This window comes from Python bivittatus, unplaced genomic scaffold, assembly GCF_059951505.1.
Source record: "Python bivittatus isolate LINGU-HERP-01145 unplaced genomic scaffold, Pbiv_v1 ctg000530_np1212, whole genome shotgun sequence".
Classification (NCBI taxonomy): domain Eukaryota; kingdom Metazoa; phylum Chordata; class Lepidosauria; order Squamata; family Pythonidae; genus Python; species Python bivittatus.
In genome coordinates, this window is record NW_028277085.1 from 2,173,817 (window position 1) to 2,197,898 (window position 24,082).

Consider the following 24,082-nt stretch of genomic DNA (forward strand, 5'->3'; position numbering starts at 1 on the left):
CATTTTTCACTTACCCAACAATGCTCTTTTGGGGGGACCCGAAAACACATACCGCTCAACCATACCAAAAGAGAAATCTGCAGAATTAGATATACGATGGCTCACAAACCTGGTGACCTTCCAGTTTTTCCAATGTGATCATGCTAAGGAAAACTAAAAAAATAAAATAAAATTATATTCCGACCGTTGGGCTGAGAAGGATCTCTGCAACCCAAGGAATAGCACCAGACTTCGGCAGCGTCCGGAGGCAACTGTTTGATTTTGATGTAAGGGAAAAGGTTATTGAATTGGGGCATCGGATGCATGCATTTCAGACAGAAACAAGGAGATGCGGAAAATCTTCTATTTTAAAAACAGTTTTTATTCTGCATATTTAGAAATGTGTAATTTTTAATAACGGCAAAGAAAAAAAAAATCAGCCACACCGGAATAGCTAAATAACCGATTAACAGAATGCAGTGGTATATTATCTAAACAGAAATAGTGTGAATGTGCCATAATAAATTGTCTATTAGTAAAAAAATACATTTCAGGGCACATTGTACAGTATCCGTATCACAAAATTACAGTAGGGATACTTTTTTCTTTTTTCTTTTCTTTTCCCCAAGAAGATAATCAAACTAGAGAATTCCATGTTAGTCTTTAAATGCAGCACTTAAAAAGGTAACAACTTTGTGCATTTTCGGTTGGTTGGTTGGTTTTATTATTTTTTTTTAAAAAAGTCCTTGTTCTCCTGCACTGTAGAAATGCTGTGTTATTGCTGCAAGGTGTCAAAGTTCAAGGCTCAAAAGGTTTGAGAATACAAAGAGATTAAGAAACTTCTATATATAGATCTATAGATCTATAGATATCTATAGATATACATATAGGTGAAGCTTATAAAAGTTAATTTACAAACCAGGAACAAAAGTGGTACGCACAAGTTATATACAAGCAATCTAGAACATCTATAAATTTTCAAAATGCATAGCAGAAAATGAAACGAAAAAATACGACCATCGTATGTTCTCCAGAATTCCCCTCGGCTTGAACAATGCAAAAAGGAAGGTGCGACCGTCTCGCTTTCTGTCCCCAAAGGAACGAGTTCACACAACCACCCAGATCCCACCCTCTCCCGAGTTGTGTTTCTCTAGGTCAGTACGGAAGCCGTACCAATTGAGTAGGACGGTGAACTACCACGACCATGAGGACCAGTTAAAAACAGGAGGATAAGGCAGCGCTGCTGAATAATGTGTCTGTCGCAGATGTGGCGAGTTGAGAGAGGCACATGAACTGTTTGGTGGTCAAACCCCATGTGCTTCCTCCTTCTTTGTAACGAAAAAAAAGGGGGGGAGTGTTTTCTCATACAGGTAAAGTAGCAGGTAACTCCCCAGCAGAGAAGGGCAACTCCAACATTGTGCTAGCAGAACCTTTTGCCTCCACTTGGCGGGCAAAACGAAGAAAACCACAGGTTGCCAGTTTAAAAAAAAAAAAATGAGAACAAAGGTGCGATCACCATGAGAGTCTTTGCATATTCTAAGGATGGACAAAAGGGTTCTGTGTTTCGTTTTAATTAAAGAAAAAGGAAAACTCTAAGAAGACCAAACAAACAAACCAACAAAGAACCCCCCCCCCCCAATTCAACAGTGGATTATGGATCTCTGGGGGGGGGGAACACTAAATTGCATTGCTTCAGTGGTAGTTTAAGGTTTTAAGCTACGATGCATTATAAGTGTCCAGTTAAGGAACGTGAGAGGCATTGCGTGGCCCCTGATGACCGGTTTAGTTACTGAACGCATGTACCCTGACCATGGTTCAAGAACGTCCTGACTAGCTGTTGTTAGTCAAACCAACGATTGCTTAATACTAAGAGAACGGTTAATACTTGAAAAGAGTGGTTCAGTGTCTATGCAGGTGGGGGGGTTTTTTGGTCTGGTTTTGTTTTTAAATCTTGGTTTCGCACTCAAATCCACTTGCTAATGTAAGGGTTAGAAGTGATCTATTAGAACGGACACACAATTTGCTCCAACAAGATAATTTGGATCTCCGGGAAGAGACTTGTTCTGCCAAGTTTTGGGGTCACCTGTGGGAGGAAAACAACGTAGTAGTTTAGTGTCCATCATCAACAAGGGGAACATCTTGGATAACAGTACCGTTAACGATAACAAGAATGTAAAAATCACCTCCTGTTTTACCGAGGAACAGGCAAACACCGTAACAGGGGGCAGGTTTTAATTTGCTATTCCGATCTCAACAACATGGGGGATACTTCAAGGAATTTTGCCTACAGGAAACTTCTCCAATTTGGGTTAACTCCTGAGTCTCAACTTTCTAAATCAGTGTTTTTCAACCTTGGTAACTTTTAAGACATGTGGACTTCAACTCCCAGAATCCCCCAGCCAGCATGCTGGCTGGGAAATTCTGGGAGTTGAAGTCCACACGTCTTAAAGTTGCCAGGGTTGAAAAACACAGTTCTAGATCATCAGATATGGCCATGGGATCCAAGCAGCAGTGAGCCTGTCTAAGGAATCTGCCATGCAAAGGTGTATGCAACTTACACAAAACTTCCAGCCACCCAGAACTTCCTTCAGGCCACCTCCAAAGGGGGAGAACTTCACACAGTCTGGGGACACTCTCCAAAGTAATTTACCTTGAACCTTAGCTTCAAACTATTAAGACAGTCACGGTGAGCATTCCCTCCCACTTGTATGAATGATGGCAAATGTTGGAGAGGCTCTGAGGCTTCAAATGGCCCCACGTGGCCCTGGAGGCCCAACCTGAGGACAAGTCTGAGGCCAGCTGAAGTTCAGACCAACCCAGCGCAGCAGCTCTCAACTGGCAAAGTGGACGAGGAAGCTTTCAGAGAAAGAAAGAACCGACCCCAAGGGTCCACCTGCCTTGTAGGAGAAGAGTTTTCATCCTACAGGCTGCCACATTCATCAGCTCTCAAAAGACTCTGCGGGGTGTCAGGCAAAGACGACCCCCTTGCACAACTCTAACTCTCTACTGGTATTGTGCAATCTTTGGTAGCTTTTGCCTGCCCACTTCACCCAAAACAAATCCACAAGGACAACGGATGGAAACACAGCCTCCTCAAGTTCTATTCCAACGGGCAAGAGAAGTGAGCCAAAGATGGTTTAGAGAATGGGGCCACTAAAGCCAACATTCAGAGAAGGGTGGGAAAGCTGGCCCCCTGACTTTTAGCATCTGTCTCTATTAACCATGTTAGTCACGGCTGCTAAGAATTGTTGTTGAGGATCACAATTTTGTTACCTCTGTTCCTTACTATTATTCCCTCTAGCTATAAAATAGTCCCTTCACAGAGCCCTACGCTCTTAAAGGATGCAATGCTGATTTTAGGTCTACTGCAAATATTAAAATGCAGCCAGGTTATGGTAGCACCTTGGTATCTAGGCCATGTTGACCCTCACATTCCAGGCCAGAGCCTGCAATCTTTCTGCAAACTTACAGGTTCTGCTGAACAAAGCAAGATTTATTTCTAGGGGGTGATGCACAGGGCAATGTAAAGGTTAAGTTACTATTTTCTTATCCTGGATTAAGATGCAGCCAAAGCTAATCTGACTTCCCTGTAATTGTTTCTTCCAGTTATTCCACTTGGGAGAGATCCCAGTTATCTATCGTTTCATTCAAGCTTCGTAACAATTTCCACTCTTTGCGCTGTTATCATTTATGAACATACAAACACTAAAACTCTTGGGAATTTCACAATCAGACAACAAGAACTCAGAACAACCCAACGGGATTCTGTAGGCAAATGAGACCGTTCTTCCAAAAACACAACATTCACACCGTTCTTGTGAGAAACGCATGGAAACAACCAGGATCGACACTTAAACCAAGATGCTGGTGTTAACAGCAACACATAAAAGGGGAGCCTTGTATTATGACTTCCTTAGGATTGGCTTCTATGTGCAGAAACGAGCCCACATTTTGGATTAGAACAGCCAGGAACATGCTCCCAACTTCTAAAAGGGCAAGTTGTTGGTTAATTCTGACTTTCCCAAAGATGTTTCAGTTCTTTTAAATGGAATGCACTTTTAAGACTGAGTAGACATTCTTTGGGGAACACCACCTTAGCTAGATCACTCAACTGTTGGTAATGCAATGAAGGGGAAGGCTTTTGGAATCTGATCCAAACCAGAGCGTTAGGACTGCAAGTCTCAGACTTCCTGGCCAGGCCAGCCCACCCACTCAAGGGGCAACAGAGGAGAGGAAGCTGGTGTAGCCTTGGCAGATGAGGACCTAGATTCACAGAGATCCTTTCTTTATGTGGAAGGAAACGGCAGTGCGAAAACGGGAGATTAACGTTGAGTTCAGAAAGGAACCTCTGAGAACAGCTTCGTCCTCGGCATTCAAGGATTCATGGTGCTGTGTGTCATTTAAAGTGAGGTGTGAACTGCCCCCTGTGCTTCATGAGATGGGATGGGAAAAAAAAAAAAGACAATATACTCTGGAGGATAATGCGCCAGTACATCTGAACATTTTTTTAAAAAAAAATGTGTTGCGAGAGGTTAGTATGCATAATAAAATGTTCATTTCAAGAAAGACAGAACATGGAAAACATGTTAGGAAAAGATCAAGAGAAAGAGACAGTGAGAAAGAGATCCCATAATCAATTCGGAGGTTTCTTTTTTCTTTTTCTTTCTTTCTTTCTTTTTTTTTTTTTTAGAAAAAGAGAGAAAACATATATTTATTTAAGACATTGTATGGCTTACACATTAGAAGACAGAGTTGGCCAGTTAAAAATTTTCTCACGGAGCAAGATAACCAATGTAACAGCACGCTGAATGAAGTTTAGCCGCAAGAGATGTTCCAGTACAGACAGGAAGAGGCAATGCTTTAACACAGGCACCCACACACCACAGCAGCACCCAACAAAGGCCCAAAACACAGAAGAACAGCTTCCTCACCGCAGCAGGACCAGCGTAAACACCCCTCCTCTTTCATTTCAAGTTAGTTCATTACAAAACAGAGGTTGAAAAGCATGGACTGAAGATGTTCTATGGATTAATGAATGGCAGAACTTTGCATCCTAACGACTGCAAGCAGTCCATTTTCTAACACTTCTAAAATTTTTGGTTTTCATATACCGTTAGCTGCATGCAACTCATGCACTGGATTCCAGTAAGAATCAACCAGTCATGGCTTCTCTAAATAAGTGGATCTCCCCATACAGAAGCAGCCAATGCTGGTTTTCTCCCCCCCCACCCCCCCGCATCCACATACTGGCATTGAAAACGATAAGATACAGCAGTGACAAATAGGAATACATTTTTAAATACTGCACACATAAATACATTGCTTCTATATACCATATGCAGATATGTATACATTTAAGGATGCCAAATACGTTACGGTTAAGTGGCTGGAAACACCCCTTTTATAACTTTTTAAATTATAGGTTTGTCCAGACGAGCCTCACAGCTGTAACTTTGCATTAGGAAATTGCTTGAAATTTACACAAGAACTTGTTTCCTCCAAGAACACTTCTGACATCAGGTTTTAAGCCAGTGATACTTCTCCTCTTTAGGGTGAGTGGGAGGTCTTTCATACTTTCTACTTAGGGAATGCACAGGCATGCCCACTCTGCAGCCAGTTTCCTCAACTAAGGATGCCCTGCAAAGCCTTCATCTCTCTGTAACATCTCCAAATTTAGAAGGAAGCATAAATTGGGGCTGGGGGGGCGGGGAGTCAAAGCAAGGATTTTTCTGCAAAGGACCTTCGTTTCTTTGAACTGCCAAATTCATCTGTTCCATTAGAAACCTTGCCCAAATGTTAGCACTGTGGCTCAGCCGACTGGGACGAAAGTGTCATTGGACGAGCGATGGAGAAAAGGAATCAGAGAGACACAACTGACCGAACAGAAGGGAAGGGAGCGAACTGCCCATCGGAAAGAGCGCTTGGCAGCTGTGCCAGTCTGGCCAGGGGAAAAAGAGAGAGAGGAGGAGGGAGGAAATGTGCGAGAGAGGACAGCGGGCAGATAACTGCATTATTAAATGGACAGTGATAATGTCCCAGATTATCTACCTTGTCATTCTGGTTTACTAACCATGATTTTGTGCAATGATTCTGCGTTGTGAGGAAGGGTGAGGAAGACATTTGTAATGACACATGAAATGGAGAGCGGAGACAAAGACAGAGATGTGGTTCCATCTCAACATTCCACAGTGGTGCCCACCTGGGACAGGTGAGCTTAAATTATTCGATAGCACCCATAAGCCCCCAAAGGACAGAGGGAGGACAGCATACCCGACGAGGAGTCGGAGGATTTTAGAGCAAAAGACCAACCATCAGGGGTCATAGACGCACAGTGTGGCAAACGCAGTTCCACGGGTTTCAGGAATTTGAGTCCGTGCGGCCCACACATGACCAGGGGGCTCAGGAGCGTCTCGCCTGCAGAGAAGGACAGAGAGAAGAGGCGTTAGAAGGCTGATTCTCACACCTTTGGGCAGGCACACCTGCTCACACCTGAGCCACAGACTGTGCAGCTACTCCAAACGGTTGGCGTAAAGGAGACGGGGGAAATAGGCTTTGCTTAAAGAGACAGCCTAGGAAAAATTCAATCCAACCCCCGGGGTGTCCGCAGGGTATGGTCAAAAAGGTCAAGATTTCATGTATTTATTTATATCTCAAATTTGCCACCGCCCATTTTGCTGCAGGGTGACCCTGGGCAGCTTACAGTAAAAGAGCACAAATATTAATTAAAGTAGAATAAATATTAATTAAAATACACTACAACAGCAAGATTCCCACATAATACTTCCAAGAGACTGAGGTTAATTAGGATATTAATGAAGATGGTGGCCAAAACAGTGTGATTAAGGCTCCGCCTGTTTTTTATGTGCGCTGTGTGGCCCCAAAGATGGACTTTCCTGAGCTTGAAATGCCTCGTTTCAAGAGCAAAAGGGGGCTGATACCATCATTCTGGGAGTGTTTCAAAATATTTCCAAATAATCTAAAAGAGTTGGTTTGGCACTCAAGGGATAGGTCAAGCTGAAAACAGAACCTGGAACATTTTGCACAGCCCCACAAAGGAGCAACCCCCACCCCACCTCACCTCCGGAGTATCGTACAGACAAAGAGTATCAGGTTCTCAGTGAGGTGTGGCACATCTGGCCACCTTTTATTAACTGTGAGAGTGGCATGGCCAATTCCACCTAAAGTTAGCCCCCTGCAGGATGTAGCCCACCAAGGTAAGGCTGAAGTGATAGGTGTGCTTGACAATGTTTTCCCCACCCATGATGGTGAATGAGAGATGGGGTCCTCCTCTTCTTTCTTGTTTTCATCCCACTGCCACCCCACATCCCTCCACAAAATCTTAATTCTCTGGAAACAGGAGCACCGACATCTAATTTTATTGTGATGGCCCAACAGGTTCAAATCTAGCAAGATCAAGGAGACCTACAGCAAAGTCACTCTTCACTTGCCTGAGGATTGTCATTCTGTGGGGTTCTGAGAATGTGGTTCTTTCTTCCGTGGGAACTGTGGGCCTCTTGCACTGATAAGGAGATACAAGACTCAACTGTTCTGCTTCTAACCGTTCAGTGTGACCTCCCCAATTCTGAGAGGGACTTGCCTACAATTAGCCCCAAAAGATGTTCACCCTGCTTCTGGAAGCCTTGGGCTTTGTATATGGTAAGAACTGCACTTTCCCCTCCTTTACACAACAGGCAGAAGAGTTTTTCTTGGACAGAGAAGACTGGAAGGACAAGGGCTTAGCGGGGAATTGCTGTCCTCTTACCTTTCTCTTTGTCTAGAGGTGGAAGGATGCTATTATCCCGGCAGACCTTAAAATAGATCTCTTGTTCTATTCCCTCTGGGATGGCTCCTTGTGGTATAATTATGCTAACGCCAGTCTCTATGGAGCTGAGGACACCCCCGTTGCTGTTAAAAACGCCCCTCGCGGTGGCGATGACGGTGTGGCCTTCCTCTTCGTCGTCATCTTCCAAGGCAGAAGGACTGAAGACAGAGAGACGGAATTAGATCTGGAGCTCCTGGGGCTCTCTGAGCCTGGCTGTTTGCTTGCAGATGTCTCACTGCCCAACTAAGTACCATCCTCAGTGTGAGGGAGGGTGGGGTTGGCTGCTGGTTCATATATAGAAGCTTACCCTTCTTAAGAATCTCACTGCTGGGGCTCTGGCTAACTAAGGTATAATTTATCAAGCAGAATTCTACAGAGCCAAGAGTCAAAAACAATGAGCCCACTAGGAAAGCAAAACTGAAAACAGAAAACTGTTTTTCTGGGCAGACGTACTGTATAAACGTCAGTCAGGCCTTTTGTCGTCTAGACCCTAAGCAAGATTTCTTACAACTGCAGAAGCAGGGAGGACAGTAGGAGGCTTGAACAATGCCCTCTGCGAGTGGAGGTTGAGTCACGGCGACTGGACTTCTTTTCTTTTTGGTAGAGACGTTTCGCCACTTGTCCAAGCTACTTGGACAAGTAGCGAAACGTCTCTACCAAAAAGAAAAGAAGTCCAGTCGCCGTGACTCAACCTCCAGACAATTCCACCTGGATGACTGAGAATCTTCATAAACATAAGGCATAAACATAAACCCTAACTCTGTGCTTCATGACTGCTAACTATCCTTATTGCTTCATAACCAAGCACCACGAGGTTTATGGTTTTGCTGGTGGATCACTGAAAAGAATAAATAACTTTATTTCATACGGCGCCTGTCACTCTGCTATCTTTTCAGCTTTCAAAACAAGGAGAGTGCCTTCAGTGAAGCTACTCCTTAAGCCGCCCCTCTTTGGGGTTCCCTAAGCCATGTGCGCGTAAGACAAGGCTCCTCCTTGAACGGGAAGCGTTGTGTGAACCCTTACGTGCAACCGGTTTAGGGTGGCCATTCCCCTCCCATCCTCTAGAGCAGAGTCCTTGTGGAGCAGCATTTGGGGAAGGAAAGACGTTCTTCACAGGAGAACCCTTACCTGACCGGAATGGCTTTCGGCACCGCGCTGATGTTATTTGGTTGATACTTGAGTTTGTCCGCTTGCCCGGAGAAGCTATCGAGGTTGCTCTCAAACTCAGGCTGAGCAGAGCTGTGTGCTTTCAGAATTGGCTGGGGAGAAGGTTGAGGCTTGGACGAAGATATCTCGGGCTTCTGAAGGGTCTCCTCCGGCAAGAGGTTGTGGTTGAATTTGGGGCTTTCAAACTTGCGTTCAAAGGGCCGGGCAGCGCTTGTGTAGGGTTTGGTCGTGGTTGTGAAGCGGTTGTAAGCAGGAGTGGTCTTTGGGAGCGGTTCAGTCCCATTTATGGGGCCTTTATCAGGGAAGCTCTTCTGGGGGTAATAGGTAGACTGAACCGTATCTTCTCGGCTGGAAGATCTGAAAGCAGCTGGCTTGTTCTGGGGCGGTGGCGGTGGCTCCGGTTTGGAGAGGGTGGAATTCTGAAAGTCTGGCATAGAGTTGATTGCAGCAAAACGGGTTAAAAATAGAGGAAATAGCAACATTTTAAAATCTGCAGATACAGGCTGCAATTATTGAATTGAGTCTCCCCCCCCAAACAAAAAAAGCAGAAAGCAAAATTAAATTAATCAGATTCTCCGCAATCACTTCACCAGTTCTTGCTCTGCTGGAGGGAAAGATACTTGAACAAGGATGGGCACTTTCTGCTGAAACCATTAAGGGAGGTGGGAGCTGAATGGAGAAGGGCTTCACTTCACCCCCTCCCACCCTGAATAAACAGTGAATCTAAATGACAGAATTATGCGTACCCAATGGAATTTGAACTATGAAAGGCAGACTCATTTTTTAAAGGCAGAATATATACCGCTGTTAAAAGATTCACATCTCACCAATATCTATGAAAAGTAAAGTTTAAGCAGCTAAAAGGAGAATTTTCAGCTGAATGTGGTCTTGTATGCGTTCCCTCACCTCAAACATTTAGGACAGATGTGTCCTATTCACTCATCAATTTAGTTTCACAACCAGCTTGTCGCTAACATAGCTTTTGTGGACCCGGACACCCAAAGTATCACATTCTGCCTTTTCTGGTTAAGGACACAAGGCAGTACACAAAGGCTGAGCAACCTGAACTTCGTTACGAAGTCTTCATTTTAAATTCTATAGGAAATCAGTTTTCAGAACTACTTAGAGGCCCGTTTAAGCAAGCCATAGCTTCTTTGGTGCTTACGCAGTTTCTGGACCCAATTCAACGGCCTGCTCTTAACAGTTCAGGGATGTCCTGAGGTCCACCAACACCTGAATGACAGCTTTCCCCAAAACTGTGGCTGCTAGTGTGTGTTTGTGGATGTGTGTCTGGAGTAGGGGAGATCCCCCAGGATCGCACCCTTTCAATCAGGACCCCATGGCTTCAGAGGCCTTCGCTGCCTTTCAACGCCAAGCCATCAGCAACCTCCTGGATGTTTCACTCAGTGCCAACAGCCCAACTCCTGCTGGTTGGATTACAGCTGTTGCAGCTGTTGCCCTTCTTTTTGCAAACTGTCATCTCACAATGGGCTCCCCTGCCCAGTTTGCTACCCACAGTCCCCAAACAGAACACCCAAATGTTTCAATAAATGCAGAAGGAATCTAGGGCCCACCTTCAGCCAGGACAGACTTGGGTTGAAGAGACACGATGGGGTTATTAATGGACTGAGGTTGGGTATACTGCACTGAGGGCACCGGGGGAGTTGCTTGAGGAGGGGGGTCATAGCGCTTGTCTCCAAGCCCCCTATCCAGAGGCTCCATGTCTGCTGACTTCCCCCTGTTAGGACAAAAGAAGAAGAGATCAACTCTACAACTTCCTGCCATTCTGTTTCCCTGATGCAATTTCTGGATGCTTCCTATCACCTCTATCCAGAAAGTGATTTTCTGAGTTAATTCCTGTGGATCCCTTAAAGCAGCGTTTCTCAACCTCAGCCACTTTGTAATGTGTGGACGTCAACTCCCAGAATTCTTGTGGCTGGCTGAGGAATTCCAGGAGTTGAAGCCCACACATCTTAAAGCACACGTTGGCCGGGAAATTCTGGGAGTCGAAGTCCACACAATTTTAAAGCCACTGAGGTTGAGAAACACTCCTTTACAGCAACTTTCTTTGACCTTTTCCCCCTCACAAGTATTTTGTGTGTTCTATGGCAGCTCTCACAGTCCACTTCATCTGGGAAAAAAACAACTGGGGGCGAGACATGGTATTGGCGAGCAGAACCATAAATGGGAAGATGGTTGGGAACCCATTTCCATGGCCACAGAAACAAGGGCTGGAAATAACATGTGAAAGTTGAGCTATGTCGACTTTGCTTAAATGTAAGGGGGGGGGGAATCCTGAAAGGTAAGATCTGTACAACAGTGGAACAGTCTACCTATGGCTTAATTGCTTTCCCTGCACACCGCAGAAGGTTGGGCTAGATTTTATTTAATTCAACTTAGGCGCCACCCAACGCCAACCGACTCTGGGTGGCTCACGGTATAGAAGATCATTTTAAAAACCAGTACAAAACAGGAGAAGATGGAATCCAGCCCTCTATTCAACCTTAAACAAAAATAGACCCATCCAGCAAGGGCCGCCCTTCATCTCAACTGAAGGTCTTCAAGGCTTTATGGAACGCCAACAGGATGGGGGCCACACGGATTCTGGATCTCATTCCAGATGCTGTGGGCTGTTGCAACTCCACAATTCTAGGATTCTCTGAGCTTAAGAATATATGAATCCACAATTCTGCCAAGACAGAAGTAAAGCAATGGGAAAAGGTGGATTTTTTTGAAACTTCGCTTTGTGTCTTCAAGTACAGGGGCTTAAAGGATCTCTCACACACACTGAACGCTCACCCTTTCTGCAGACAGCTGGTCTATTAATGTTAGCCAAAAACCTTCCAAACCTTCAGAGCTGTGTTATTTCAACAATGAAAGAGTTTTTAAGGGCAACACCAATTTGTTAGAAACGTTAGTACCACAAACCAAAGGGATAGCAAACAAAAGACAGATGACATTTAGGGTGCGTTTTCAGTTAGTTTTGCTTTGCTTTGCTATTCTCCAGTTTTGCTCATCCAGCAAGGAAAGGTAATTTAACGTAAACAAGCCAAAGCGATCCGTGTCATTCAAAAAACAAGGCGCCACAATTGAACAGAATGATCTGTTAAACACCCAATACAGTGTGTATACAATGCCATCTTATCCAGAAATGCAATAAACTTAAGCTTCACTAGCTTTATGTGCATAATGTCAGCTCATTGAAAGGGGAAATTAGAAGTTGTTTTTCAAGGTGGGGGGTGTCTCCCCACCATTCTTCCTCCTGGAAATATTTCCCAGGCTGTGGTTCATCTCTCTATTTTTAATTGCAATTCTTTGGAAACGGTTTTCAACGTTTTAGCTGCACATAACGCCCGTGACAGAATGAAACAGGAGAGGGGACTTTAGGAGCTTCCTCAAATCAACAGAGTCCTTACCACTTGGTGTTCCTTTTCAAGTAGGCATAGCTCGTGTAAGAGTCAAGATATCTAGGTGATGGCAAAGCAGATGGCAACAGAATAAAGAAAAGTGGTCATTCTAACTTAAGCACATTTCTTCATTTTTTTGTGCAAGCCCTTATAAAAGGAATACCACAAAATGAAACTCCAAAAAGTCAATCAATTTTAAAAAATCAGTGGAAAGGTCATTCCCAAATTACATGCTGAGAAGTCTTCTTCTCACAAGGGGTGTGGATCCTCGGCCTGTGCCTGGCAGAAGGCAGACTCCTGGGGTTTCTTAATGCATCTATGGCTAAAACTCACAACTTTGGAAAACACCGAAGTCCAATGCCAGATCACCTTTTTAGAAGTCTGAATGCGAGTCTGAATGGGAGATGGGTGTGGGTCTCCAAATTGAATCAAGAGAAAGCAAGCATTGTAACCTAGATATGACAAGCTGGGGAAATATTAGTACAGATATTAGAATGATTACATCTTTCCTACTTGAAGTCTTCCTTCCATACGAAGAGAATGCTGGTTTACAGACATTCCCTTTTCCTTTTTTCTTCAAAGGAAGCCTTGTGCCTCTAAGCTCCACAACCCATTTCAGATGTTCTCCATCCAGAAAGGTCCAACAAGGGGAAAACATGCAGTTTAGCCCACTTCTGCAAGAAAACCTGTTGTGCCAATTTGCAGTGCGTTATGGGGCTCTTTTTAAAATGGTAATCCCGCCTTAAAAAAAAAAAGCAAATTAAAATTCAAAGCAAATACCTTGACATTGGATGAACTAACAAAACCATAATTGTTCACTCACCGCTGGCTACTACATATTTCACACTGAGGTTATCTCACCTCTCTTGCTATTTGTTTCAATAAATAGCCTTGGATTATTTACTGTTGAATTTATGCTACGTTATAGATGCTATTCTGAAACAGAGAGTGTTTCTTGTATAAAACACTAAGAGAGCTCTCGTACTGATGGCTACAAGAGTCATTTCATCTCTCTTGAAGATCAAAGCCAATGCTTGTATAACTGTGTATATTTCTTTTCATGTTTTAGACCAGTGTTTCTCAATCCTAGCAACTTTAAGATATGTGGACTTCAATTCCCAGAAATCCCAGAAATGGGAGTTGAAGTCCACATATCTTAAAGTTGCTAAGGTTGAGAAACACTGTTTTAGACTCTCATTGGGCTTAAAGGCCCACAAACCTTAGCAACAATGGAGGAAGACCAAGGAAAGGTTGCTGGCTAGAGAAACCCGCAGGATGCAGAAGCTTTGTTACAGGGACAGCTTTACCAACGAGAGGCAAAAAGAGACATGCAGAAAGAGGAGTCGACGCTTACTTGGACGAGTAATTTGTGTAGTTCAGCTGATTGTGGAGAGGAACGGCTTTTCCTTGCTCCGGATGATGGCTGCCAGGGGCCTGCGTGGCGGGCTTGTTATCGTAGTTCCGGCGGTCGAAGTAGGAAAGCTGTTTGCGGTAATACTCCTCATCTTCTTCTGGGTCGTAGTGGTTGGCTCGGACAATGTCCTCGGGGGGCTTCGCTTGAGGTCTCTGCGGTTCAGGGGCTCTAACACAACCAGAAAAATTCAAAGGAATGCATAGAAAACTGTACGGCTTGTGTCAAAGAGAGAACCACCCCTGCCTGGAACGTTACACAGGATGGAACCACCCCCAGACCGTGCTGTAGAAACTCGAGACTTGTGTAAGACTTAGGCTATGGTACTCTGAATTACAGGTTGTCCTCGTTTAGTGACTGCCTCATGCAGTGACTGTTCGCAGCTATGATGGCGATGAAAAAGTCACTTTGTAACCAATCCTCGCATTTACGACCTTGACAGGTCTGTAAAGCAAAGGGAAGCTGAAGTCAGATTGTAAGCACCATCGCGGTTTCCTGTAGCGACCGTTTTGCTCAACGACCAAGTGGCCGGTCCTGGTTGTGGTCACTAAACGGGGACTACCTGTAGTCACCTAATAGGCTGGTTACATTTTGGGGATAATTCCAAAAGAACACAGCAATGGGACAGTCAGTTTAGGAAACTGGAGACCAGATTTGGCTCCGGTTTTACGCAGACATCCTGTACACTGATTCTGTGTCAGCTGCACACCCCCATACACTCAGATCTGCATTTACCTGTAAGCTGATTTCTCACGCTCACACTGATTTTGAGAGGATGCTTTAGGGCCAGTCACCGGTGCAACATTTGGTTTAGGCGCAAGCTCCGGAGGATGCTAAAAAAAACAAAAAAGTCAGAAAATGGCAATGATCCAATGATGGCATTTATCTGTTTAAGTAAACAAGCATCCTTTCTGTAAGGAGGAGCCGGAGTATCTATTTTTGGGTTTAATCCACCAGCCCTTGAAAATCAGAATTACCTAAATCACTATAGTGTGAGCAATTTTAAGTTTATATTGCTTAAAACCCCTATACCTGACTAATTTCTATATTCTACAATGTATTATTTGCACCTTATAAAACAATAAATAACTACACTCATTGCAAATCAATCAATTTAGGCGGATTACTGCAAAGTTAGTTTTACAGGCTGCCCACATGCTGTGGCTTGTTTACTTATTTTAACAGTTCCTGATCTGCTCCTTCAACCATGAGACATTGCAGAGGAGCATACATACAATTCAAAAGCAGTAACAGTTTGGCAAGAAAAAGAGAGGGAGGGAGGGAGGGTCAGGCCTAGCCCAAGGAACTCCAAGAGACAATGCAAATTCAGTCCAGTTATGTTTATTAGCTACAACCTCTAGCAAGAATCTTCCCAGACTGAAACCCCAGCTCCCAAGCCAGCCAGCCACAACAGTGTGAATTCCTCAGGGAGGTGCCAGTCTTATCCTCTTGTTCCTCTCACGCTCTTCTGGGGAGCTAAGAAAACGTTTATCTCCCTGAGCCTGGCCTTCATAATTCCATTCCATCACAGACAGGAAGGAAGGAAGGAAGGAAGGAAGGAAGGAAATGAGAAAGGGGAAAAGAGGAGAGGGAGGGAGGGAGAGAGGAAATGAAGTAATCTGCCTCCCATGTGTTATTTCTCAAGTGCTTCCAACAACCATCTAAATCCACCCGGCTTTTTGAGAAGAAGATGCTGCACAGAAGGGTAGCTAAACAGAATCTCTACCTTCACTGCAGACAGATCGTTGGACTCCTTTATCTTTTCCAACGACGAGGACCTTTTGTTTTCAAACATCTTCACCCGGGTGAGCACAGACTGTGGCTTCATGGCGGGATCGTCCTCCTCCTCGGCTGGTGGGGTCGGCAGCGGTTTACTGTTGGAAGTCGTCACCTCTGGCTTGCTCTGAGAGGGGAGGGCAGGGTGCGGGCCGGCCGCGCTGTGGGACGGCTCATACGGACCTGCTTTAGCGCTGCACCCTGGCGGGGGACCTTGCTCGTGGCCTCTGGGCTGCGCCTCAAAGTAATGCTTTGGCTCGGGAGATCGGGGCACTGCCGAGGAGTAAGCCTGAGGCTCGGACTTATACCTCCCGTGAACTTCATACCCGGGGGGAGGCTGCTCCTCGTATCTCAGCTGGGAGAGGCCGAAGGCTTTGGGGGCAGGCTCGTAGCGCGGCCGGCTGTCGTACCCCACCGGGGGCGACTCTTCGAAGCGAGGCTGGGCTGGGAAGTAGCTGCTGCGCGCTGCGCTCTCTTCCGCGCTGGGCCGAGGGTCAAAATCTCTGGGTGGCTGGCTCTCGTACGGCGGCCGGGGCTGGTATGGCTGCTTTTCATCGTAATACATCCAGTGGTCCTCGTAAGGGGGCACACGCTCCTCATAGGGGAGGCGGGGGTCATAGCCGTGGGGGAACGGGTCCGCGTAGCTGGAGGAGTCGTAGCGGTACGCCAGAGGCTCGTAATCCCTGTGGGCTGGTTTCTCGGGATACTGGCCCTGCAGTTCGTAGGTCAGATTGGGATCCTTCTCCTGTCTCTGCACTGGCTGCTTCAAGGAATAGTTCTGGCGAGGGGGTTCCTCGTTTACAAAGGGGTCCTTCCTGTACATCTGGGGAAAGAGAGCGTTTTGCTGCACTTAAAGATTGTAGGACACCTACTCTTGGTCAAATTAGGGCTTTACCATGCCCAGATTATCAACATTTGAGTGGACTGAAATGCATGTAGCTGTTTTTAAAAGCTTACAGGTAGTCCTCACTTAGTGACTGTCTCATACAGCGACTGTTCGCAATTACAACAGTGATGAAGAAATAACTTTATGACCAGTCCTTGCATTTATGACCTTGACAGGTCTGTAAAACAAAGGAAAGCTGAAGTCAGATTGTAAGCAGTTTCACGTAGCGACTGCTTCGCTCAACAGTGGAGTTGCTGGTCCCAACTATGGTTGCTAAATGAGGACTACCTGTATTAGCTGGATAAACCGGCAGTCAAAATCAACCTAAGAAGCACGCTTTCTAAAACGTGCATTGTGTGTATAGGATTCTTGACACTTGCATATTTGGCTCGGTTCTGCTAACTGGGGTGTGAGACACCAAATACAAAATCTTCAAGATGCTAACTTATCGGCGTGACTTTGCTCATCATCTTTGTTTGCACATGTGTGCATTTGGGTCAGAAGGCCAAGTGCAATCTTGACAGTGACTTCATCTCATGCTATCTGGGTTATCCCAGGTTTGTTGATTTTTGTATTTTTCTAACCGTTACAGGTCATTGTTGCAAGCCACCCAGAGCCTCCATGGACTGGGGTGTCAACAAATATTGATAAATAAATGAAGTAAGTGCCCCTCTTTGCTACATGCAGTGACATTATTTCAGGTAGTCCTCACTTACCAACCACAATTGGGACCAGCAACTCTATTGCTAAGTGCTACAGTCGCTAAGTGAAAAATCACATGACCGCGTCAGACTTACGGCACTCCTGCTTCTGTCATTAAGCAAATCACTGTGGTGAAGCTCACAAATGGCAATCACATGACTGCAGGATGCTGCGACGTCTGTAAATGCAAGGACTGGTTGCAAAGCTGTTTTTTCCCCCAACTGTCATAACTATGAAGTTGCTAAACAAGGCAGTTGGTAAGCAAGGACTACCTGTAAAGAGTCCCCAAAGACTGGCCCAATCTCTACCCTGATCCAATTTCCTATCATACCTCTGGCTCATACAGACAATCATTTTGATCACAGAATCTACGTTAAGGCAAAACTTTAGTCCTGGCCAGGGCCAGCTCACTCCCGCACAGTCTTGAGAACTCCCACACAACTAATAAAAATGCAGAGTCACCCAGAACCATTTCTACTTAATACAGGACAATCCCATATATCAGTTTGGAAGCAAGGCTGTAATTTCCTGAAAAGTGCATTAACCGAGGAAGAGACAGCTAAAGCCACGCACAGCTTAGAAAACAAAAATCAAATCAAATCAAATCAAATCAAATCAAATCAAGCTATAAAGGTTTGAAACGAAAGATGCCTGCGGTACCTTTTAATTTATCTCTTTTCCGGCAGAAATGAGGAATGCCACTTGGATGCATGCAAATCAATGACCCTCGCCCCCACCCCCAAGTTAGCTATTTTTAGAAGCACAGAAGCCCCTCCTGGCTGCACAGATGCTCAGGAAAAAGAGGTGGGTAGCGGGGGGAGGATCTTTAGTATGCAGGCAAAGCAAATACGATCACGCAAGGCTCTGATGTACAGCACGGGGTCTGTACAGCGATGTAGCACAGGTACCTTTGTTGAATCTATGTGCGGTGGTAAAGAAGCCAGCTCCTGGTCTCTGAGCAACACGTGGGGCGCCTCAGGGCCAGGCATCCTTGAGGGGCCCACTTGTGGTTGGTAAGAGTTGTAAGGAGCCGCACCAGGTTCCTCCAGCCTGACATTAGTGAGGCTGACACAGGGGTTAGCAGCAGAAGTTGAAGAGGTTGGGGGGGCTGTGTCTGGCGACGGGGAAAGGTAGGGGGGTGAAGCATCTGCTTTCTGTGAAGTGTTTAAAATATAGTTTTTGGTAAAGCCGAGACTCTTCCAGTTCACACATCAGTCATAATCACGCCGTGATACCTACAGATATTTTGGGGAACTCTGGCTTAAAACCTAACTCCTCCAGCATTTACATGAGGTCCAGTTAACCCTGACAGCAGGTGCAACATGTGAAGCATCTCTGTGTCATTTCTCTTCTACTAAGTGGGGGGGGAGCGCTAACCTGTTGGGGAAGGGAAAAGGCTGGCTTCCAGAGGTCATCTAGAACGCCACCCAGATAAGCAAAATAGGTTCATTTTCAGATATTCCACAAAACGTATTTGCTAGATGGCACTCTTAAGGAATTGGCGCTGCCATCCTTTTCCTGGTTGATTTTCCTCATTTTTGGATGAAAGTTTTTGCTCTATTTTGGAACGATTTCATGAGGCCTTAAAAGTGTTCCTATATTTGCTAGTTGGCAACTGAAAAGCGTGCCTTGGACACGCTTGGGTATTGTCAAGAACAGCCAGCTGAGTGAAGCAGTGAACATATATACAGATATTCTCCAAACAAATGTTTAGATCATGTTTGGAAACAGCATAGTTTTGCAAAATACCAGGAATATGTCAGGATAAGAACACAGAGGTGGCTGGGTAAAGATTAAAACTGGAAATCCACAAAAACATTTAAATTGTTGGTCCGCTATGGATGCTTTTGAAGGACGAAAGAGGGATGAACATATCTTAAATAGCCAAACTAAATCAATTCTGCGCCCTGAAGCTAGCTGCCTTGGATTCGGCTAACATCCTTACCGGTTGAGCAGTACTGCTTTTAAAACCAGGAGATTCTATCCTGTGATTTGGCTGCGGCTGGCCTTGTGACCCATACGGAGGATACGCTTGATTCTCTTGATGGACCCCTGATGAATCTTCTCTTACGGGTTCAGAGGAGCGCGTAATGGCAGATTCTGGAGGAGTCCCAACCTCATCGTTGAGGGTCTCATCCAGCTCTTGATCTGTGTAGGCTCCACCTTCTGTATCGGTGTCCTCGTAGTCCGATGTGTGCCTGCTGTCCGTACTGTACATGGAGTACTCACTACCTGGAGCCGACAGGTAGGACAGCCGGTCATCATGTAGATCAAGGTCATCACTTGTAGTACCATCTGCCTGTTTTAGACATACCAGAGTTGGACATTTAAATGGGAATGTTGTGAAATAGCATTCGTCTGCACTGCAAAGGCTGTTAAAGCAACAGAGATTGTACTTCACCTCCCTGGGAACGTGCTCAAGAGCAGAGCACGTACATTGACTTGAAAAGGATCTCAAGTTTCCTCCAGAGCATCTCTCCAAATAAGGTAGAGAAATTTCTCTAGCTAAAACTGGAGAACCATTGAGATCATCAGCATTGTTGAGTTGTGCTTCCTACAGACTTTTTACTGTTTACTAAATCCTGTTTACTAAAAGGCCCATTCTGTTTACTTAAGTTTACTCCCTCGACAGTCCATTATTGATCACCATTTAACGATTGAGCAAAAACAGTAACTAATTCTCTCCCTGCTTGGCAAAGTATACGTTTTAGCCAGGTTGTTTTGGTCCCTGCAGACTGTGCAATAGGACCTCTCAAGCGGCTGCACTGATTACCGAAAGAATATTTGCTTCAAACACAGTTGCCTTTCAAAGGGCGCTGATCAGTGCCAGGTAAGGGCCCCCACCCTAGATGATCTCTTCCCATCATCTCTTCCAACCAAGTGAAAAAACTGACATTCACCTAAAAACCATTGTGATTCTGTCACACCTTAAACAGCAGGATCAGGACATCTGCTAACAAACATGAGCTCCATACCTTTCCTTCCGAAACCCAAACTAATTGATTTTGCTGTTGTTGGATTGCTTCCTTGAGAGCGCCATACCATCCATCGTTCATGGAATTCAAGTTAATGGTAGCTAAACAAATGACAGAAGGGGGAAGAAAAAGCCAGGAGTGAGAGGTGTGGTACCGAACTTAAATCACAGCTACAACTTGGAACAAGCACATAGTGGTTTTCGTCGATTCAGATTTCTAGAAGCCGTGGGAGTGTGCTTCAAGGATTTAGAGAGAATAGACCCTTGATTCAGAAATCCCACAAGAACTCTCTTCCAAAATTATCTGGACTGGAGAAAAAAATGATTCAATTTTGTTATCCGTCTTGCAGGTATTAGTAGAATTCCAGTGCTATTTCTCTTAAGAGCAAATAGGGTTTGTGAGACTTTGCAGAATATGGCTCATTTCGTTAAGAACCTGGTGAGATTTTTCAGACTTAGTTGCTCAACACCATTTTATTATTTCAGGGACATGTTTTTGAAAACGGGGCTGACAGGTGTCAAGAGAAAGAAGTGGGGAAAATTCCCACTTATCACAACATTTCATTTTGCCCTTCCTATAAAAAAGGCCAGGGCAATATACTTTATTCTCCCTGTCCACCCTCAGGACGTGACTACCAGGTAGGAACGTGAGCTGGACAAGGATGGGCAACCTGACAAGATGTAGGTCAAGAGGAACTACCTCTGAACAGCAACTCCACCGGTGTCAGTGAGATTTTAGCACACCTGGTTAGATGGGCTTGGTTCCTATGCTGGTTGGGAATTAGAAACATAGCAGTTCAACATGTCAGTTATATTTTTTATATGCTTTCTTATATATATTACTTCTTAGCTGTAAGCTCCCCAGAGTTGTTTGGGAATTGAGTAGCCTATAAATTAATAAAATTAAACATTAAAAAAACCATGAGTGGAGGGCAGGATATTGGCCAGTTAAACCAGCGTATTATCAACAAAACCAGCATTTTAGTTCAACCAGTGTATTAGTTCAACTAATCCACCTTGCTTATATGGATGGTAGAGTATGAAGCAACCAGAATTAGTGATCTTTGCCTCCTCTAAATAAGAGTATTAAGAACGCTGAAACCAAACCCTTCTTCCTAGCATGCTCACCCGTAAAGAGGTGGTGGTTGTTTTTCCGTAGCTTATGAGCTCTCTCGTACAATTTTCTGGCACTTTTCCGCGATTCAGGACACAGTCTTGTCCTCATTGTCTTTACGCCCTGCTTGGAGTCAGGGTTCAAGAATACCACAATGGGATACCATTGTGCATAATTTAGGCGGTCCACTGCATTTGGGGTGACGTCTAAGAGAGCGTGCTTGTCCTGAGAAGGAAGAACATCTGGATGAGCATCGTGTAAGGTACGGATTATTGGTTTACAGTCCTGGATCAAAAGGTCACCCAATTCAAATCAAACCTATCATAAAACTCGAACGCTAAAAAGTAAAATATATGGCTGAGAGACTTATGACATGGAAAATAAACAACTGAATCTTATTGCTACCCAAAGTTTCCTTACAGACATCATAGCTGAACAATATTTTGTGACCTGTTTCACACGATGTAACTCGTTCAGCTTACCACTTTTTAATAACTTCTCTCTGGCTGTCTATTTTTTAGAACTGATTTCCCATCTACACTTTTACTGAGTTTATGATAAACGAATGCTGGGGGGAGAAGTGAAGAAAGACAGAAGAATAAGGCTGGATACTTTCGTTCTGCAGCCAAAGAATGAAAACCCGGGTGTGGAGGGATGTGAAAAGGTTAAGTAACACAATGAAAAGCCAAGTGGAATGCTTCTAAGCTCTTGTCATCTAGTGGATGCAGTCGCATCTTTACAGCTGGTGTTCTGGACACTTCTAAACTCTCAGAGACAATAATGACAGCTAAAAATGCAGGGATTCCCCCCCACCTCCCAAAACAGGAATATATAATTGCATTGTAGTGTAATTTTTTCAATGGTCAGCGTTTTATTGAGACAGAAGACTCTCAGTTGCAGATCCTTCAAGGTAAGACCATACTTGTGCAGATACAGAACTGGCTTGAAGGGGATAAAATGTACTTTCTTTATGTAGCAGGATGATTCCCTTTGTAGTGAGTATTAAATGCATTAGGTTGCCACATACCCAAGAACGCACATAGGGTCAAGTAGGTGAGAACCTGTTGTCCAAGCCTCCAGTGCTACAGACTATCGGCTGGTTTCTTCTGGAAGACATTTCATTTGGAGCTTTTGTGACTTATCTTACATGCAGCCTTCTCTAAGTTGTTGTGTGTGTGTGTGTGTGTGTCTCCAGGTGTGTATGGGGATCTTAGCCTTGATAGCGGTGGGACTCCCTCCGAAGGCCATCTGCTGGGAGACTTGTGGCTTCCTTGGGTAGCTGGTTGGCCACTGTGAGAACAGACTCCTAGACTAGATGGGCCAGGGGTGCCGTCCAGCAGGACACAGCTTATGTTCTTATGGACTTCAACTCCCAGAATTCGCAGCCAGTTTGGTCATTGCTGAAAATTCTGGGGATTGAAGTACACAGAACTAGAAGACACCAAGATTGGGAAAGCCTGCTAAGAGAAGAATAAATTCAGGCAGATGAAAATGATAATCCTGTATTTTTGGAATTTGCTAGATTGGGGAAGGATAGTTGGAAGTACGATTATTCTCATGAATATGATGGGATGGGGGGGGGGGAACAGGAGCATGCAATTACTTACTCTGTCAATTATCTGTTTGATTGTGTGGAGACGAATGATGCCTGAGCTACGCTGATCCGTTCCAGCATCCCGAGGTTCACTTTCTGTTGAAAAAAAGGTAGCCCATTATCATCTGTGGGTCAATTATTCATAAAATATTTATCAGGTATCTTATTCTCTTTTCAATGCCGCCTTGCTCAGGAGGAAAGGGCAGGCTCTGTGTGCCAAAACGTCATCTAGAAGTCAATGTTTTTTTTTTAAGTTATGTTTACTGGCATATATGAAGCAGTACCAGTTTGCATGGATACTTCCATTATCCCTCTCCTCTTCCGCTAAATAGTTTAGCCTTTGGTTTAACTGAGAAAGTGGCCACGGAGTCAAGAGATGCTTACTGGCAATCTGATAAATGTCCGGCTCCTCTCGAGCCAGCTTTTCCCGTGCAACGTCTGCAATTGGTCCAAAAATGGTCACCGGCCTGAGAAATCCAGCTAGAATGAAAAAGGAACATCAAAGTAAGTTGTCTCTTTAAAATTCCTGAACAATTGGTTGGTTTTCCAACTTTGTGCTCTTCAGAAAGGCTGGGGTGTACAGTGTGTCCTAGTTGAGAACTTGAGGAACTGGAGACCCAACCCTTTTGGAGAGCAGCAAGTGAAGGAACAGATGTGGCTTAGATGCAACATCGCTAACTTGCTGTCCTATCAATGTTGGAGATCAAACTTCTGACCATGACTTTTCCTAGCGACCTTTCAAGATGAAAAGTAAGTATCTGAAAAAGAACAAAAAGTAGCCCTCTCCTCCTCACCTCTCTCTAGACACCCCCTTTCCCTCACCACTGTTCCTTAGAGTAGCATTTCTGCTTTCTTTGAACCCACCTTCTCGAAGAACAACTCTCTCATATGCAGGAAACTTGGTCTGAACTGGTTGGGCGGAAAGATCTTCCCTGCTTTTTCTCAGGTTTCGCTTTGAGCTGCGTAGACCTCGGAATCTCCAGAAATCAGCCCGGTCACCACCTGCGGTCTTTGGAAGGGTGTACTGGACACTGGCCAGCTGTTCAGCCCTGAATGAAACACACAACAACACAAAGCAATGGATACCAGTAGTTGAAGCTGCTTTGGCCAATGATGTCCAAGAGAACAGTTGCCCAATTCCAACTGAACCAAAGCGAGTTAGCGAGACTGACGTATGTGATTTGTTCAGAGCAGATCTGTATTGTGCAAAAGCCCTGGGAACTCAGTTCTGAGTGAGAGAGGGACACAAA

General features: G+C 44.8%; 1 protein-coding gene across 11 annotated transcripts in view; it reads right to left on the reverse strand.

Annotated features, from left to right (window-relative positions):
* Positions 1-340: 340 nt before the first annotated feature.
* Positions 341-24,082, reverse strand: part of TJP1 (tight junction protein 1) — a 78,928-nt gene continuing 55,186 nt past the window's right edge. For 3 of the 11 annotated variants that reach the window (XM_088148340.1, XM_088148339.1, XM_088148341.1), the window contains exons 14-29: positions 23,697-23,881; positions 23,217-23,312; positions 22,846-22,928; positions 21,253-21,463; positions 20,126-20,226; positions 19,096-19,449; positions 18,059-18,304; positions 15,513-16,385; positions 14,522-14,619; positions 13,730-13,957; positions 12,385-12,435; positions 10,543-10,706; positions 8,930-9,395; positions 7,742-7,959; positions 6,250-6,393; positions 341-2,062 (exon numbers count right to left, since the gene is read on the reverse strand). In XM_088148340.1, coding sequence (XP_088004466.1) covers positions 1,968-2,062; positions 6,250-6,393; positions 7,742-7,959; positions 8,930-9,395; positions 10,543-10,706; positions 12,385-12,435; positions 13,730-13,957; positions 14,522-14,619; positions 15,513-16,385; positions 18,059-18,304; positions 19,096-19,449; positions 20,126-20,226; positions 21,253-21,463; positions 22,846-22,928; positions 23,217-23,312; positions 23,697-23,881 — 3,613 coding nt within the window. In that variant the 3' untranslated portion in view covers positions 341-1,967. The remainder of the gene's footprint in view (positions 2,063-6,249; positions 6,394-7,741; positions 7,960-8,929; positions 9,396-10,542; positions 10,707-12,384; positions 12,436-13,729; positions 13,958-14,521; positions 14,620-15,512; positions 16,386-18,058; positions 18,305-19,095; positions 19,450-20,125; positions 20,227-21,252; positions 21,464-22,845; positions 22,929-23,216; positions 23,313-23,696; positions 23,882-24,082) is intronic. The other 8 variants (XM_088148335.1, XM_088148333.1, XM_088148336.1 and 5 more) reach the window with 8 other exon arrangements.